Source organism: Festucalex cinctus, chromosome 16 (assembly GCF_051991245.1).
Source record: "Festucalex cinctus isolate MCC-2025b chromosome 16, RoL_Fcin_1.0, whole genome shotgun sequence".
Classification (NCBI taxonomy): Eukaryota; Metazoa; Chordata; class Actinopteri; order Syngnathiformes; family Syngnathidae; genus Festucalex; species Festucalex cinctus.
Window position 1 is genome coordinate 9,863,646 of NC_135426.1, and position 18,855 is coordinate 9,882,500.

Consider the following 18,855-nt stretch of genomic DNA (forward strand, 5'->3'; position numbering starts at 1 on the left):
TTTTGCGACACAAAAACAATAATTTGGAAAAAAAAAAACTAAACACTAAGAACCCCTTCTCCAACCTTACATTATTGAGCTACATTTTCATCAACCTTCTGTTTGGAAATGTCATGAAAACAGAATACAGAGCATTAGCATGATCTATTTTGGCAATCTTTTTGCCAATTTTCTTGCAAAGTCCGAACAGAATTGCAGTTGTTATTTTTTTCCAGCATAAGGCGTAAACCCAGTAAAGAGAAAAATAAGTCACTAGGAAAAGAAATCAAATATTTTGAATCTAGCTTTGAATGACTAAACCTTGATTAGTGTTGAGGAGCTTAACACGCTAGTCATTCATTAGCTGCCAGTACTCCAACCGCTACGTCAAGCATCCGGGACGCCTCTTATGATAAAACCAATTATCCGAAATGACGCTCGTCTCTGCGCTGATGGAGAAGGAAAAAAACCCCCAAACTAATCTGTCAAGCGTGGCGTTGACGATTTGAGCCAGCGAGAGTGGAAATTGTCCGTCAGATGAGAGCCCGGGTCGCCGTTTAGCTGCTGAATAGACTTACAAGAAATAAGGTTCTGCAAGGATACCAATTACTCATCAGAATGTCTGCGAGCCTGCATCTATCAGTTCTATTTGTTTAATCTTTTGAACATTTTCCCTCTAGATGAAAAGTCGCAAAATAGCATAGTAAGTAGGGTATCTAAAGACTTAAGAGTGCAGTGTGTTGATTGGTGAACAGAGAAGGGTCACTTCCTGATGAGGAAAACCTGGAAAAACAAACACGATGCCAATGAGCTAGAGCAGGGGTCGCACAATCCGGTCCCCCAGGGCCACTTTCCTGTATATTTGAGATGTTTCCCTCTTCCAACATACCTAATACAAATGATAAGCTCATCAGCAAGCGCTGTAGAAGACTGATCATGATCCACATTCGAATCAGGTGTGTTGGAGGAGGGAAACATCTAAAACATGTAGGACCGGAGTTGGTGACCCTTGAGCTAGACTAGAGGGTAGTTTTGACCCAGCAGCTTACTTTTGAAGAGCTTGCAGTTAACTTTTGACAAGCGGATAGCCGTTACTTAGCCTCATTGACAGCAATAACTGTGCTTAGTTGTTGACTACTTTATAGTTTAGTTAATCGCCAGCGGGTAGTTGGCTATCAGGGATTAGCTGGTGGCTATTTGCCAGACGTTAATGATTACTTAACGGTTGCTAGTTAGTTGGCTGTTAGCTGATACAGTATTTAGCTTTTGACTAAAGAGTAGCGGGTATTTACAAATTATGTTCAACTTCACATTATAGCTTGGTATTAGATGCCATTGGCTCATTGACAGCTTTTTAGCTGCCAATTAGCCTGTAGTTAGCTTTTGACAAGTGGCTTAGTTGCTAGTTGTAACTTAGCTACTGACTATTTGTTGGCCATGACTGTATGTGGTTATTGACATGTTACAAGCCTATAGTTAGCTAGCTAGTGTGTAACTTTACTGTGACTAGCTTAGTTTACTATACTACAGTACCTTAAACTCATTTCGGATAAAAAAACAAACACGTATTTGATTTTAAAATAAGGCTTTAAAATTTGTAAAAAGTGAAGCGCTGTAAATTCTTTCCCTATGCACTGTATATGAATGCATAAAACATTCCTGTCGTAACTGGCAGCTAAATGCCATCCTACAATTACAGTAACATGAGAAAGGCATCAACAATCCACCGGCGGCTTATCCACTCCGATGTGTAATTCAGCAGTGTTGGTTACGCAACGGTTGCTTTTGTGCTCTTTCGCCCGAGGTGCTGAGCAGCTAGCATCAACGAACATGTTAAAAAAGGGGCCGCACTCTAAAGCACTGTCTTGAGACCGGGTCATGGAGGACACGTGCTATCAGAGGTTGGCCGCTCCATTATGCAATCATGTGTGTCAACATCTGAGTCCATTGACACATAAAAACCTGAACTCACATCACATTAGGCAATCAAAATGGACCCCGACCATCTACATTAACGCCTGACCAGTCCAGGATGTACCGTACGCCGTCTGCCTCAAAACAGTTGTGATATTGTCACCAGATGCCAATCAGTAGTCTTTGGATGAGATGAGGGGTCTCCCTTGGATTAACATTTGTTCTGTTTTACCGAAGATTCAAGTCAATGAGATGGACCATGGATGTGGTTATTATGTATCTGACTATCCCCAGAGCCATTTGCGCTCATGTGACAGATATTTGTATAGGACTTTCACATTAACGAAAACACGGAACAAACGGCGTCCTATAACAACATTTAATGGCCAAATAAGGAACTATTTCGGGTTTTACGGGGAACACTACTTACAGGACAACCTTTAACCCCGAGCCAGGGTAATGCTCGATTGCTGCCCAGCGTGAATAGGACGGGAACGTGGTGTCCAGAAGATGTGCTGCACGCTGGCAGATGGTGCAGAGTTGACTTAATCCTGCAGCAGGTGTTTTATATTCCTCTCCAAATGTTTTCCCCCCCAGCAGGCAGCAGCAGAACAGAGCAGCACTTCAAAGTCAAGCACACTCACAGGAAACCTTGTGCCCCAAAAATATAGACAGCTTAAATGTACCCTGCATTGTCCATCCATCTGTTATATGAACCACTTATCCTCACGATTATTATTAACCACAAGACAATTAGCTGTTGTTAAACATCAGTGCGTATGTGTGCGTGTTCCGTGGGAAGATGGGCGGCTAAAAATAGTCGACTGAAACAGCATGAAGTGCAAATACATGCTGTGTATGAATATCCCTGTTGCTTGTCAAAAGCTAACTGCTAACTAGCTGACAACAAGCTACAGGTCAACAACTTGCCAACATTGATGCACAGCATCCATCAGCCAACGACAGGTCAATAGCGAAATAACTCCTTTCAACTTGTGAAAGGTTAACCGCAAACTAGTTGACAGCTAGCAACAGGGTAGCAATTAGTCAACAACTAAGTGCAGTATCAACTAACTACTAGTCAATAGCTAAATATAAACCGTGATCCACTTGTTGAAGGCTAACTTCTAAGCAGTCAACAGGTAGAAATAGGCTACCAACAAATATCTATCTGACAGCTAGCTACAGGTTCACAAGTCACAGCTACAATATCAGCTAAGACAACAACAGCGAGAACAGACTGACAAAGTAGTCAAAAGCTTAGTACAGTAATAACTGCTAGTAGCTTGCCACTTGTCAAAAGCAAATCACTAACCAGTCAACAGTGCAGTACTTGCTATCAGCAGCTTTTCTTTCGCTAAAATGTAAAAAGCAGCTAGCCACAGGTCATATCTTCTTTTGAGGTGTTTCCTCTGTGCAGAGAAGCAGACAGTTGGGTGGGATAAATTCAATTTATGAACACAACTCAATTTGTAGCTCCATCGTTGTCTGTTTGTGCTCCAGGAGGCTGCAACCCTGCCACAAATCATGTTAGGAAGTAAGCGGCTAGCAGGCGGATCTTAGTGTCACCACTTTATTAGGTACAATACACAACAGTGAAAAACGTGCGGTATTCATTTCACAGCAGTCTGTAGGCAGCAGATGTAAAGCTGCCATTAGGAGCCTCCTGCTCGGTGCAACAGAGTTGCAAAGAGGTTGTTAGAAAGCTCACATGACTGGTTGAAAGCTGATGCAAATGGGTAATTAGCCGGTGCACCGATTAGCATCGATTCTAGGCACACTAACAGAACACTGGGCTGCAGGTATTTTTCAAATACTGTCTGGATGATAACATTTATTTCAATTAAACACTGGTTTAAACAAACCTTTTGACTCTTGACTTTCTGGTAATCAGTGGCTAATTTGTAGTGAGCTACTGCCTAGCCATTTGCCAAATTTACAGAGTACTTTGTGGCTTAGCCTGGTACACATGAGGATTTTTCAAATCTTAAAATATATTTTTTTATCTTTGTCGGATGCCACACAAAGATAAAAAAAAAAAAAATCGGGCATTTTGGTCGTATTGTGTGTAAGGTGCGCAGATAATCTCATCACAGTTCCCTCACAAACAAAGCTTATCATCTCAACACTGGTCAAGATTCCAGTCCTCCATGAGAGACCTCTCACGTGATCTAATCAAAACCGAGAGGGGGAAAAAAAAACAACTGAAAAAACTTGGAAACGACGAGACACACCATGGAAGACAACAAACGCAACGAACTGGAAGTAATGATGGTGGTTCGCGGACTAGTTCTCCCACGAGCTGGTCCTCCATGGTAGAGGTCCACCGGACTTTGTGCTTCTGGTCGGACATGCTTTCTGATATGCTTGTTGTTTTTGTCTACGCGCACTTCCGTCTTTTTCTGCCTCTTGATTGGCTACATTCCGTTTGACGTCACAGTTGGTGGTGCAGGTGCACCTCGGCGTCCCCGCCGATGTTAAGATTTTAGTCGTAAATATTGAACATATTCATTCCTTAAGATTGTCGTCCCCGACTGGTTTTGGACCCGATTATCGGGACAAATCCACTCTTAACACATCTCATATATAAAGATAATCTTATAAGATAATCTTATAAGACTAAAGATTGTTGGGCGTTTGACGTCCTTGGTCGGGAAGGGGCAATATCGGGATAAAACCTGACCGATTCTCTTTATGTGTGAACCAGGCTTTACCTATTGCACTTTTTGGCTGATGAGTCGCCTATTTCAAGGTTGATCAGTTGGTAGTTGGATGATGGCTGGTACTGCGTTTACCTTTTGACTCGTGGCCATTTAGCTGCTGATTATCTATTGTCTAGAATGCTAACGAGTACTTAGCAGTTAGCCAGTTACTTGTGGATTGTTAGCTGCCTGTTACCTGAATAACCTTTTGACGAGAGAGCAGTAACAATTTGGTTTCTGCAAGTTATTACACATCCTTCGAAAGGCACCATATAAATATACACTAAGTTAGCATGAATTATTATTATTGTTATTCTGACAAGTGTTTAACAAGCAGGCAATTAGCAGGTGGTTGTCGTATTTGCCAGATGCCATCTGGTTCGTTTATTAGCTTTAGTAGCCAATTTGATTTGACTGGGGGGGTGGAGGGAACTATAAAAAGTAAAGAATTGAGGGGATTTAATCATAAAAGGACTGACAATGGTCTCAAATGTGTACTGTAAAGGGATAAAAAATGAAGTGATGGAAGGAGCCTTTTGGCTTTTTGGTGCTCAGCCATGCAGACCATGTACTCTCTTCCTCATCTTACCGTCACGGCTGCCAAATACGACTCCCTGGCGCAACAACGGGGAGAAGCTGAGCTTCTTCCCAGATGGACGCAGAAAGGCAATAAGAGACATGGCCAGACATGAGAGGACTTGATTACACCCATGACAGCGTCAGACGGATACGCTCTTATTTCCATAGCAACCCCACAGCATCGTGCAGCGCCGCCTCCTGGAGGGCAACATCACGCGGCTGCGGGGCGAGGCCCGAGATCCGGCCGCCCACGTCCGCTCGCCGCTGGCCGACAACGGCGGCAAGGACGGGCCGGCGGATGGCGAGGGCGCTGGCGACTCCTCGGCCGAGGACAGCGAGAAGAGTCTACAGTCGGACGACAACGACGATAGCGACGACGCGGCGGCCTCCGAAACGACACGCCTCACCGCTTTGCTCATTCACTGCAAGGTAGTCCAAAATCCACCTTTGTCTCTCAATCAAAAATCTTTTGGAGTAAAATGCTTACGTTTGGTCGCATCCTACTTTCACCATCTCCAAACATTTTTGTTCTGTTTATTTTATTTGAACCAAGTCAAATGCCATTTTTTGCATATGTCGCGGACCACTGAAAAATGGATGACGGGCCGCAAATGGCCCCCGGGCCGTAGTTTGGACACCACTGATCTAGGCCATTTGGTAGGTCAACCAAGTGAAAGATTTGTGGAACTTTTCTCCAATATTCAGCATTTTTCTTTGCACTTTGCTCACTTAGTGCTATATCCGCGTGGTTACTCAACCGGCATCTATTTATAAACTTCACAGTGAGAAAAGAGAGATTTTAGCGCCGAGACAAAAAGAAAAAAAAAAAAACACGATCCTTTGTGGTGCTGCTGATAAGCTGCTCTGTCTCTGTGGACAAAAAGAAGTAGGCTGAGCGTGAGCACATAACAATGGAGAATAAAAAATGCTCGCCTTTTTTCCTCAAGGGGAAAATAACCCGAGGGCACAAGTGGACCAGCTATTGATTTACCAGGCAGACTACAAGAAAATGCGTGCAAAACATCTTCAAACCAAAACGAATGACTAACTATGCTCTCGAGAGGCCAATGAGTTGTGTGTTTTTTGTTTTGTTTATTTCTGGGGAGTTTTCAGACTATGTTAAAGCCCTAAAAATATGATTTAGTTGGTAGAAAATAGAATTAAAAGTACTGAGTGTGTAACCCCTGACTTAACAGGTTAATATTTGATGACACAGCATTGAAGAGTCAACATCAGCATCATGTTTTACTAAATTCATTATAGATGATTAACCACTAATTGCATAGCAGTTAGCAAAAATGTGGCATCCATTTTGTGTTTTGACAACAACATACTCCATTTTGTGTCCTCTCTACAGTGCTGCGAGAGTGACGTGAAGGTTTCTTTAAACACCAACAGCGTACACAACCACATCTCTGCATCTTGCTGCCAAAGGCTCGGGTAAGAACAACACAGAAGATGATTACAAACCCAATTCCAATTTAGTGGGGACCTTATATTAAACAAATAAAAACAGAAAATAATTTGATTTCCAACTTTCTCAGGATTTTTTTGCCACCTGTCCCAGCTCTATGTTTATTATAAGGACTGATTATTTCAATGGAACATAAAATAAATAAATAAAAACACTGCAAAATAAAATGTGAGGTTGAAATTAGTGCTGTCACTATCAATATATTTTTTTTAAGAATCGATTCATCTATTGACTGTGCAATCTAATCTGACTAATCTGATTCATTTGAAATTTTGCATTAAAATGTATTACAAAAGCATGTTTTCCCACTGATTGCTGTTCATTAGCCAGTGATTGGTATTTATTCCGTCCTTCGTATTGTGATTAAAAAAAAAGGGGGGGGGGGGGGTATTGTTGTGTACTATGTTACTGGTTGGGTCATTATTTTCCAAAGTAAAAACAGGTGTTTGCAAATATCTTATTTTGATTAAACACAGAAAAGTCTTCTTTCAAAGACCACATAAATCAGTGAACAATTACTGTTGATATGCTGAAATCAGAGGATTTGGACAATTTTAAATTAAAAAATGGCCCCCAAACCATTACTTGATTATTAATATAATTGATTAATCTGATAATCGATAACTTGTCGATTAATCGATTAATTTTGACAGCTCTAGTTGAACCGTGGAATATTTCCATAATGAAAGTGTGCATAAATGTGGTTTCTTACTTGTACTTGCGATTCAGTTTGAGCTTGGCAATGATTTTCTTGTGTTCTCTCAGCCTTTCTGCAACCAGTCGGGACCAAAGCAGTTGGGTGAGCGGCCTCAAGCTTCAGCTGGGCTCAAGGACGATCCAGTGCTCTGCTTTGGTCCAAGGTACCAACAATAAAAATGTTAAAACAAACTTTTGTTGAAGATCTTCAAACAACTGTGAATCTTTTACCTCTCAGAGGACGAGACACGTGAACTGAGCCTCGGCCTGCACACTCTGCTGCAACTTAAAGTAAGCAAGATAACGCGTCAACAAATACAAATAAACAGAAAAAGATGACGATAGAGAAGAAATCATACAAATCATACTTGCCTTCTGTAGTGCTGCCTGGACCTGAACCGCCGGATCCTGACGCTAGGGGGCGACGCTGAGGAACTTCCCTTCTTGAGTGACGAAAAAAACGACGGCGCAAAGAAGGTGTGAGCGCCTCCGACTCCCCCGCTTGCATCATCGTCATCGAAGTGATTGGGGACCGTCTGCCACTGCAGTCTGGATGAGCGTTAGCCGCCCAAGAAACGAGCCTCGTTGGAGTTCATATGTGTTAATTGGCGCTTTTTTATCGATTGATTCCAACTGGTTGAGAAAACTGGACATTTTGGTGACTGGATTTCAATCAATCAGTTTTTAATTATAAACAGTACATGAATCACTAGTTAAAGATAAAAATTCAAATTGTAAAAGTGACTTTTTCCCCCTTGCCTAAATGTTTGATACAAAGTTAAATATGAATGTGCACCAGTTAGCTTAGCCTAGTCTAGTTTAGCACAAAACCAGACACCACACACCCAATGAATACAAATGTTACTCAGCCGAGCTTTCTGTCAATTCTGCGTTTTTGACAAGGCAGGCTAACTAGCAATAGGCTATGCTAAGCTAACGACTGCCATATTAGCGTGTGGTCACACTCATGCGGGAAGCGGCTGCGCTCACGACGAGTTCAAGTGTTTCGTCCTTCCTCTACCTCCTCAACACACAAGGACAGACGAATTTGAAAAAGCAATTAGTGGCTGAGCTTTAAAGCCAGTTGCACACTCAACGACCTCGTCCTTAAACTTTTATCCGTGAGGATTTGGGCTTGTATTTTTCATGTTCTTACATTTGTCATGAATCTATGTTTTGCACGTTAACTTCTCAACTGATTGAAACCATTTCAATTTCAAAACCTCCAACTCATTCAGGAAATGTCCATAAATATAATTTCGCATTCCCAAATTATCAATTTCAAAATTCTTTTTAAAATTCACAAATATGTGGTTCAAATCATTCCAACATTAAAAAGTTCATGTAATTCATTCTCATTGTAAATTCCCAAATCAATTGAGACATTTTATAATTTCAGCAACATTCTGAAAATTTCAACCAATTCAAACCATCAAAAAGTTAGGTTCATTCCGGATGCTATTTTTGATATCCCAATAATTCACTTCAAACTTTTCAGATACTCCAAAAGAAAATTCCCAAATAAATGGTGGCAATGTACAACATCTTTACCATTTCAATAATTCAATTAATTCCACATCATTTCAGTCCTGCATTCACTCACAATTTCTCCATAAATATCACGCTGGGTATGCAGCTGGCTTGAGTGATTCCTCCCACTAAAAATAACCAGTTTCTATTCAAAATCTGACAACATTCCATGTGCATGACGTTGTGGCATTCTGCCTGCATGTTTGTGTGCTGGTCTGATGACGTGAACCTCGAGAGTGTGCGTGTGTTTTTTTCCAAGCTTAAACAGAAAAGAAAAAAAAGAAAAAAAAAGAAAAAAGGAATAGCTGAGCGGCTACAAGCTGCCAAACAAGCTGCCTTCCCACGCCGCCTTTGTCACATCTTCAAAAGCTTTTGCATCTTTTTGGGATCATTTTGTGCATTTTAGCGCCTTCGAGACCTTGACGTTTGCCTCTTTGATCTTTACTTAAAGGTAGCTAACTTTGGAAATAGAGCACCACCTACCTATTTCATTTAGTAGTTAAGAAAAAAAAAACAGGAATTAGCGCAGTAGGATCCTCCAAACCACAGATGTACAGTTACACAAAAATCATTTAAATAAGCTAAAAAACACAAAACAAAACAGTCAAACCTTCCCAAGTAAACGGGGGGGGGGGGGGGAATCAATTTATTATTTTAGAAAAATCACCAAATTTGAATGTGGTGGTCAACTGAATTCTTAAGTTCAAAAAGTGAGACTCATAATACAGCCACCAAGTTACCAAATAAGCTAGCAGCTAGCCTAGCTTCTTCACTTCTTTGCATTTTGACACCTTGTGGCACCACGCTGCCTCTCACAGGCCAATCTAGGTACTACACCACACTTTTTGTCTCCCAAAGGAGCGAGAAATAACGTACTCAATTATTGCACATCTGTGGCTAGCAAATCGGTGTAACTTCTTTTTTGTTTTTATGTTCTGCTTTTCATGCTCCATCAACCAGTGCCGGTACGATACGACAGAAGTTTATTTTTGGTGTTTCTCCTTGCTCTTCTTGTGTATAACAGTATTTTCTCTGTCTAACAAATAAAAGATATGTATTCTGGCTAGCTCGGCATGTCTTTTTCCCTTTTAAAAGGGCACACATGTTGAATATGTCTTCTTCTTATCTGCACTCAAGCAGACAGCTTGTGGCTTGCCAAAGGTTACCTCGCTCTCACTCCCATGAATGGCAAAAAAAAGCTCCCAATGTGCGACTAAATAAGGACGACTCATGACTGAGGAAGGACAACAAATTGCAGTTACGTCATTTAGCAACATGAGAGGTTCTTAAATACTTTAGCCAACTCGCACAAATGAGCATTATTAAGCCTCTTGACATTGCTTACCATAATTTAGGCCACATAAATCATTATTTTGAGGCGTTTCCCCTACTAGCCCCTTCCTGAATGTTTAGAAAATTCTGTTCCTAAAATTTCCAGGGGTCCTTCAAAGCAGAATTCCCCCCCAAATGAAGTCCCTGAAACCAGTTTTGCTTAGCAACATGAAATGCATGGCGGCTATGTTTGATGTCTAGCCATAAACCAGGAAACTCTTATAACTTAACTTTGAGAGGGATTTATAAACTTAAATCTACTATTTTTGTATTTGCTTTAATTAGATTGAAGAAGTGACCAAAATGAGGCAGCAGTGGGCTTCTTGTCCTTAATCCTCCCTCTCTTCTAGTTAGGTCTCTCCTCTTCAAATCCTCTTTGCTTTTTTCTTTTTCACGCCGGCGATGGAGCCGAGCAAAACATGAAGGCGACATCGGAAATACGAGAAGGCGTGCGAGAGAAAATCCCCGCTTCAATCCGTCGCCTCGCTTGCTCTCTCTCGCCTCGCCACATCCTGTTAGTGAGCTTGCAGTGACACCTTTGCGCGCACAAAAAAAAAAAAAAAAAGCTTTTGTTTCTCAACCACACACAGACAAACAAATGCTCAAGTGGCAGCAGAATGTCAACTTTCTTCCTGTTTGCATCCCAATACTTTTGCATCTATTGTGTCTCTGCAGGGAAGCAGGGAGGCGAATATTGATTGGCTTGTCTGTAAACGAGGCTTATGTAACGTTCCACAGAGAGACAGAGAGAAAGAGCTGTGAGCCAGCCAGACAATGAAAAGCTCATTTGAGAATGTGCTCTCTATATTTCCATACACCTATCCTCAGGTGCACGAGCATCCTGCATGGGGTGTGCCACATTAACAAAAATAGATTAACAATAATATAGCATTGATTCATTACAACAAGGATAGAAAATTCTGGATTGTCTGACCCATGGAGCATTTGCATCAGGGATGGGCAACTGGAGTGAGGCACATGGATTGAGACCAAAACTGTCAAAATTAAAGTTAAATAAATGAATAAATAAATCAAAAGTGAGAATAAAAACAGATATAAAAAAATCTAATAAAAATAATTCAATATAAAAACAAACGGGAATATATATAAATAAAAGTAAATATAAATAAAAAAAATAAAGGAGATTAAAAAAATAATATAAAAATGTGGAAATAAATAAAAACAATTAATAAAATTAAATTCCCATCAATAAATAAAAACACTCTGCTCTCACATTTATTTAATTCATGCTGCAGATGCTCTGTCAGGACAAAATGTTATTCAAATGAGAGGGCGGTCCTAAAATATGTCTTGGGTTGGACTCCGCCATTGCAAACTGCCTTTCAATGGTTGAGTGAGCGTGTCGGCGAAAAAGGAAGTCTCGCCAACTTGCATGGAGAGCTCCATCAATGGACAACTATCTTGTCGACTTGTCGAGCAACTCAAGTTGCAAGTTACTTTTATTCATTTATTTATTCATGGATATAAATATATATATTGTTATTTTTCTTTCCTTTTTATATTTTTTGTATTTAATTTTTGAATTATATTTTTATATGTTTTTATTTTCACTTTTATTGCTTAATGTATTTATTTTTAATTTTGGCAGTTTTGGTCCTCCATCCCCACGGGCCCCATGCCCACAGTCTGAACTGAAAAATTGTGAAAAAAGGGAAAAGAAAAGGGGGAAAAAAAATAAAAAATTCACCCCATCGGCCCTAAATTTCTCCTCCTATTTTTTTTATTTTGCAATTGACCAGCATGTATTTTGTCCAGATTTAAAATGTCACTTTTGTAATACATGTGGTTATCAAGTGAGTGGTGCTATACGTCTTGTTTTTGTGGGCAGATAGGGGTCCATGTATTAGAAGGAGCTCGTCCGTTCAGTGGCCATCTGATGAAATTCCCGAGGCGAGAGGCGCAGCTGCCTGTCACTGCCGATCACATCAAGCTTATGTAACGAGCTCACCAAGCAAACACCTCCAAAACAAACAAGGACAGTCTTGCTATTATCTTAGTTTGATTTGATATTATTGGTTCTTATTTGTATTGTTTGCACTAAATGAGCCAAAGGAATAAAACGGACTCAAAGTTAATTCAGAGGTTTGCTGGTGTTATTCCTGACCAGCATCGGATTCTCCTGTGTCCAGGAAAATGTCCAGACTGTCGTGTGTTAACGCGTGCCGCATCGACTTGATATCAAAGGTCAAGTCAACGTGAGATGAGCGTTGTTGTTTTTTTTTTTTTTGATGCGTCAACATCTCATCATTCGTCTTGCATGAGGAGCAGGCAGGGAGGCCGTCGACGGGAAGGAGGCTGATGAAATGTCTTGGAGGAGGAAAACATTGACAGGTGGCAAAGACGGAGGCGGCGCAGAGTGACTGAATCGCTTCAAACGGCCTGTCACATTTGATTGGCGGCGGTTTTTAAGGAAGAGGAGGAGGAGGCGTGTCGCCAAGCGTTTATTAGCAGGGACAAAATAAAGATGAAGAAGATCAGTGTGCATCTTTGTAGAGAACATCTGACAGCAAAGATCTGATGGCTGTCGGGTCCTCGCCACCTGTGGAGAGGAGGGGCAACACAAACAAAGACCCTTTAGGGGCCGACGTGTTTGTGCTATCCACTTGAGGCAGCAGGGGGCACTAGAGATAAGGGGTGGTATCGTGGTGCATTTGAAGAGGGGTGTGTAGACTTTCCACCCTAATTTAATCGTGTCTGTTTTGATGCCTCTTGAGACAGCCTGTCGCATCCAAAGCATGACCGCCACCCCCCTTTTCCCCCCCACGAACTCACCGACCCCCAGCGTTGCTAGGTGACCTCTGAACTCGGGTCGCTCGTCCAGCACGCGCATCAGGTTGGTGGACTCCATGCGCTCCAGCTGCACCTTCCAGTACACGTAGATCTTGTGGTTGAAGCTGACGTACACCAGACACGGGCTGTTCTTGCCCTCCTTGCACGTGTACTGACCTGCGCACAGGGAAAACCAAAACAAATAATTAATTAGTAACTCTTGTAACAAAAATAGGCAATCAATTTAAAAATATATTTAATATTTTTGTTATTAATGGACAGTAAAAAACTGGCATTTTAATTATTTCATTCATATTTAATTAGCTTGACATGTTGACAAAAAATGGCTTGAGAATGAGGCTCTCTGCTGCCACCTGTTGGCCAGAAGTGCATTATGTTTTAATTTTACAGTTTGATAAAATTACAAAAATACAGGTACTAATGATTAATTTTTTGCATATATAATTTAATTACTTACAAAATAAATTCCTTTCACAGATTCTAATTAATGTTACAAATGTAATGCATTCTCAAAAAAAACAAAAAAACAAAAAAAACAAATGTAATGTAAAGATAAAATGGTGGCCAGGTTAGATTTTTTATTTATTTTTTAATTACAAAAGAAAATCAGTCAAAAAAATACTTTGAGAGAAGTTAGTTGAATAAAGACCTATTTTCACATTCACAAAAATATTAATGATTAAAAAAAGCAATTTAAAAAAGTTATTTTTCGGGAAATTCACAGAAAAAATTTGAGAAAAAAAAAAAAAGTAATCGGTTGTGCTAAAATTCCTGACCGGCGCAGAAGGCGTTGACATTCTGGTCAAACTGGAAGCGCACCACGGCGCGGTTGTGGTCAATGATGTACGTCTGGCCATCCCAAGCGCACGCCACCACCTCCTCGCGCCCGTCCCTCTGAAATCAGAAAGAGACAACATCTACTTTCTTGTTTGCCGTAAGACATTTTGCCAAACGGTGAAAAATGAGACCGTGACGTCGAGTTTCTGCAGTGCGAAGAGTTGATGGTCCACTTGCACCGACCACAGCAGCTGCTCGGAACTGTCCATCAACTTTAGCGTCCCTGCAACAGACAATTAAACATTTTAACTTTATTCACAAGAAAAAAAAAATCACAAGACAATTTGTACAACTGCATCTAAATGTGAACTATTGGCCTTTGTAGAGGTCAGCACTCTCTTGGGTGTCTCTATTTCAGCCCTGAGGTCTAATATTAACATTGTGCACACAGCAAGCCTTGGGGGAGTTCGCATAATCTCACTCGTCATGAATTACTGATGCTCTTACCATCTAAAGTGCAGAGAGCAAAGAGGCCACATTTGGAAGACTCCTCTTTTGTTCCTGTTCATGACAGGAAACATTATAAAAGCATGACTCATATCAGTATGACTCCCAACCAATTTCACTTTAAGCGTAAAATCGTTAGATTAATCAATGAAATGAGTCCAACCTTTGCTGATGCTCCCAATGAGATGCGTTGAAACGTTTTTGTTGTGGATCCGCCCGGAGGTCAGATGGAGAATGACATCTCGTGAAGGGCCCTCACTTCAAAGCAACAAAAGTGACCAAAAATTGTTGAGCTGAGCCAAGATCTCGCACGAGTTTTCGTACCTGCCGGAAACGACGGCCGCTTCCTCATTGTCGTCATCGCCGGGTGCCGGTGAGTCCTGCTGCGTCCAGGAACAGAGCAGGATGGCGTAGCCGCAGCCGGGCTGGGACACCATGAGCTCCGGCAGACCCTCGGGACCCGGGTTCACAGACAGACTGTCAACCTGGAACACAAGTGAGGACATCCTATGGACATTTGGTGACACTTTTGTTATTTTCAAGACATTTGGGCAGTGTTACCATTTTTGTCCACCCGAGGGTGCTATTTCTTTCAATCAACTAAAATAGCTAAATCTACAGATTTCCAGTAGTATTTATGATTGTCATCTTTGGTCATTTTGACAAAAATTTTAATCAACTCGTAAAAAAACCCTCCTTGAAATGTTAAATCAGGATTGATGTCAAAAAGTTAAAATCCTATCCAGGTTTAATTTCAAGGATTTTAAAAGATAATATAAAAAATATAATATGTAGTAATGTATGTTAAAAACAATTAAGCTTAAAAATAGCCCCAATATGTAAATGAAAACAGCTCCCATGTTAAACTTCAAACTGCCCCAATTTCAATCCAAAATTCACGCTAATTTGAACTCGAAAAAGGACTACCACTTAAATAGTCCCCATTTGAACCTTAAAATGGATTTCCCCATTTCAAGAAAATAATACTTCTACATTTAAAGGAAAAATGAGTGATTAGTCAATTCAAATATCTTGATACAAAGATAAAAAAAAAAAAAAAAAAGTGGAACCTGTCCTTCTAGCAGCCATTTCTTGAGCAGAACCAGCTGACCAGATCCCGACTCGGAAGCATCCGAAGCTTCTTCCCATCGGAACGCTCGCACCACCCGGTCAGTGTAGCCCACCACCAGCTCGCTGCGGCCGTCACCATCTGTCATGAATAAAAACATTTCAATTTGCCAACTTCAGGAACAAAAGGCTACAACGAATACAAGTGGAGTACCAATATCGCTGATGAGGATGACTTTGGTGTTGGCGGGGATGTGCTGCGTAAAGAAAGGCTTCTGCTCGTCCACGGTGAAACCTTCGTGCTGACTCGTCGAGTCGGCCTTGGCGGCGCTCAGGTCAAACAGGTGGAACCAGCCCTCCGCTCCCACGGCCACCACAAAGTTCTGACCAGTTTTGACACGTTTCAGTAGAACGCATTGGCAATAGCGGCCGGGCTGTAAGCTACACTCCGATCCGGTCGTGGACGTACCTTCCCCTTGTTGCACACGTCTCCCACGGCGACGCATGTCAGCTGGCCAATGTCAGGGATTGGGAGTTGAGGAATTGTTACCATCATAAATACAAAATGAATGAACTCAATTTTACCGACCATGCCCACGCAGCTCCTGGTGATCCACGCTTTGCTGTCGTCGTTCTTGTACACGTGCAACTTGCCGCTTGTGTCGCCCACCACGAGCTCGTTCAGCTGTGCGCACATGGACGGATGAACGGACATACTGTATTAGTGGGAGGAAGGAAGGAAGCAAGAGAGCAGATGGGATAGTAGGAAGAAGTGGACAAACAGGGGTGGATGAAGGAAAGAAAGAAGGAAATGATGGAGGAATGTAGGGAGTGAGGTTGAGAGGAAGGAAGTGAAGGAGGGAGGAAGAGAGGAAGGAAGTGAAGGAGGGAGGAAGAAAGGAAGGAGGGGAGGAATGGAGTGTGGCAGGAGGGTAGGGAGGAATGTAACTAGGGAGGAAAGAACTGATGTATGGAAAAAGGAAGGAAACGAGATTGGGAGGTAGGAGAGGAGGGATAGAAGAAACCCATGAAGGAAAAAAAATGGAAGTCTGAAATGGAAGTAGGCAAGGCAGAAAAGTAGATTTGAAGGATAACATGAATTAAAAAAAAGTAGGGAAGGAAAAGTAGCCATGAACATGTGGCTCTTTAAGTGAAAAAAAAAGGATTAAAGTTGGAAAGGATGAAGGGAAGTGAAAAACGTGTTGAAGTACAAGAATAATGTTAATACTTTTGTGCTTACCGTGTCGTTGTCGGCATCTCCCAGGCAGATGGCGTGAGGAAAGAGTGTGCCCGTAAAGTCCAAACTAACACGCTGAACATAATTCAGCGACCTCATAGCGACGAAAACGGGCGTCTACGCGACGTCAACTGGCAAGTTTGACATCAGTTTGGATGCTATTTTAGCCTCGATGGCGTATCAACCTGCTCGTAGCTGCTGGTTCTATTTTTTTTAACTACCTGAATGAAAACTCGACCTTAAAACCAAACTACGTCATTGTTCAACACATTTTCCAAAGTGTCCTCATTACAAGTACTTAAATTCTACTTTTATTTCAGTTTGTTTTTTTCTAACTCAGTTATCGGACGCGCTCTTCCTGGTAAACAAACACGTGACAGGAAACAGTGCGGCAAGTCAGAATAGACAAAATAGAAACTGATTGGTACTTGCAAACATATTTGTGTCCACGGGAGGGAGGTGTTCGCTACAACTTTTATCGACTGTGACACTAATGAGATGACAATTGACCAGATCACATAACCTGACCTTGACGTCTCCAAGGCAACGTTTTTAGGAAATCTTCTTCAGAGTTGAAGGACTTTGGGTTATATTAATGTGCGAAAAGTGTTGTAAAAATGAAGTTGATGGGTTAGGGTGTTTTAAGCACATACTACAGGGGAGTCTGTAGTTTAAAAAAAAAAAAAAAATCCATGCAAATGCACTTTCTATATATTTTCAGATAACATTTAGCAGCATGGTAAATGAGTGGGTGGCACATCAGTCTCACAATTCTGAGGTTAATGGTTTGAACCCTTCTCGTGTGAAGTTTGTATACATTCCAGGTCGACCACGACACTCACCGCAAAGTCAGCTCAAACGGGTGCAACCTTAATGGGGACAATTTTATAGAAAATGGATGGAAAGAGGCTGCACGGTGTGGCTGACTGGTTAGCACGTCCACCTCCCAGTACTGAGGACTCGGGTTCGAGTCCAGGCTCCGGCCTTCCTGGGTGGACTTTACATGTTCTCCCTGTGCCCGTGTGGGTCTTTTCCAGGTACTCCGGTCTCCTCCCACATTCCAAAGACATGCATGGCAGGTTAATTGGGTGCTCCGAATTGTCCCTAGGTGTGCTTGTGAGTGTGGATGGTTGTTTATCTCTGTGTGCCCTGCGATTGGCTGGCAACCAGTCCAGGGTGTCCCCCGCCTACTGGCTCCCCCCCGCGACCCTTGTGAGGAAGAATAAGCTGGAAAAATGGATGGATGGATTTCTATCTGATAGTGATTTTCAAAGTGTGATACTGTGTGGGCTCCCTCTAGTGATACATGAAAGAATTGCTGCAGGGAACTTTAATTTTTTTTTTTTTTTTTACATTTAGGGTTTTTTGAGTCTTTAAGGTTGAAAAAAAATTTACTATCTGCACGACTCTCCAATTGTCGCATTTCGCGTTGACAAATTAATAAATTGCATTGTGCAATAAAACAAGTTTTGTTTTCTCACCTCAGTACATTTTTCAGATGTTCTGATTGGTGCATTTCACCTGGACAAATGGCATTCTGTATTTATTTATTTAGCTAGTTTTCTTACACACAAGTTCTGTGTTGCATTAGACATGATACTATGCACTTTATCTTTTTTTTATTTTGTTCACGTGTGAAGTGATCCTAATTTTTGGACATGTGCTTTTACACATCTTTCCTCCTATGATGGAAAAAAAACGTGATAGCCATAGTGAAAAAAAACTAGGGATGACTGCAATATCAAATATACACAGCAACAATTAGAGAGTTAAAATATCAGAATTAAATTTTGGGGAGTTGATTTTAACTCCAGAAGTGTAATTTGAACATTTTAAATGGCATCCAGAGCAGGTGTTATTTTGCAGAGTTGATCAACTAGTGTACATATTAAATCTTCATAGATGTAATTAGGCTCCATCTTCACAACTGCACTTCGACAGTTTGAGAAAGATGAGAACAGAGCCACCCCCCCTTGCTTATTCAAATGGGAAACCCTGACATTCAAAAAAAAAAAAAAGTTTGGGCACATGAAGTCATTTTCACTACAGAGGAGACATCACATGCAGCAAAAGTGTTAAAAGTTTGGTATTTTCAACTTTGGGGTTCATTTAACACTGTCAGTTAATATTAACATTTCTTGTGTTAATGAAAGCAACTTGTTTTGAGTGTTAAAAAAATACTAGATGGTGTAATATTTTAACACACAAGTGTAAAATCAACACTGGTCAGTGTTGACTAGTGTTAAACT

General features: G+C 41.2%; 3 protein-coding genes across 3 annotated transcripts in view; 1 reads left to right on the forward strand and 2 right to left on the reverse strand.

The window, feature by feature from the left end:
• The window catches only part of LOC144003002 (endosome/lysosome-associated apoptosis and autophagy regulator family member 2-like), a 27,320-nt gene extending 19,631 nt beyond the window's left edge, over positions 1–7,689 (reverse strand). Inside the window, exons 1-2 of the mRNA XM_077498715.1 lie at positions 7,576–7,689; positions 7,361–7,493 (exon numbers count right to left, since the gene is read on the reverse strand). The gene's annotated coding sequence lies outside the window, so the exon portion shown is untranslated. The remainder of the gene's footprint in view (positions 1–7,360; positions 7,494–7,575) is intronic.
• nrip2 (nuclear receptor interacting protein 2) overlaps positions 1–9,940 on the forward strand; it is an 11,612-nt gene extending 1,672 nt beyond the window's left edge. The window contains exons 2-6 of the mRNA XM_077498719.1: positions 5,343–5,603; positions 6,532–6,614; positions 7,414–7,508; positions 7,583–7,635; positions 7,726–9,940. Coding sequence (XP_077354845.1) covers positions 5,343–5,603; positions 6,532–6,614; positions 7,414–7,508; positions 7,583–7,635; positions 7,726–7,827 — 594 coding nt within the window. The 3' untranslated portion in view covers positions 7,828–9,940. The remainder of the gene's footprint in view (positions 1–5,342; positions 5,604–6,531; positions 6,615–7,413; positions 7,509–7,582; positions 7,636–7,725) is intronic.
• Positions 9,941–12,655: 2,715 nt separating this feature from the next.
• On the reverse strand, positions 12,656–17,009 carry itfg2 (integrin alpha FG-GAP repeat containing 2). The gene is made up of 12 exons (XM_077498718.1): positions 16,610–17,009; positions 15,959–16,054; positions 15,839–15,880; positions 15,584–15,752; positions 15,372–15,511; positions 14,626–14,786; positions 14,465–14,559; positions 14,302–14,355; positions 13,986–14,077; positions 13,794–13,911; positions 13,000–13,173; positions 12,656–12,766 (listed from the first exon to the last, which is right to left on the reverse strand). The coding sequence occupies exons 1-12, from the start codon at positions 16,703–16,705 to the stop codon at positions 12,702–12,704; spliced, it is 1,302 nt and encodes a 433-aa protein (XP_077354844.1). The 5' UTR covers positions 16,706–17,009; the 3' UTR covers positions 12,656–12,701.
• Positions 17,010–18,855: the final 1,846 nt, after the last annotated feature.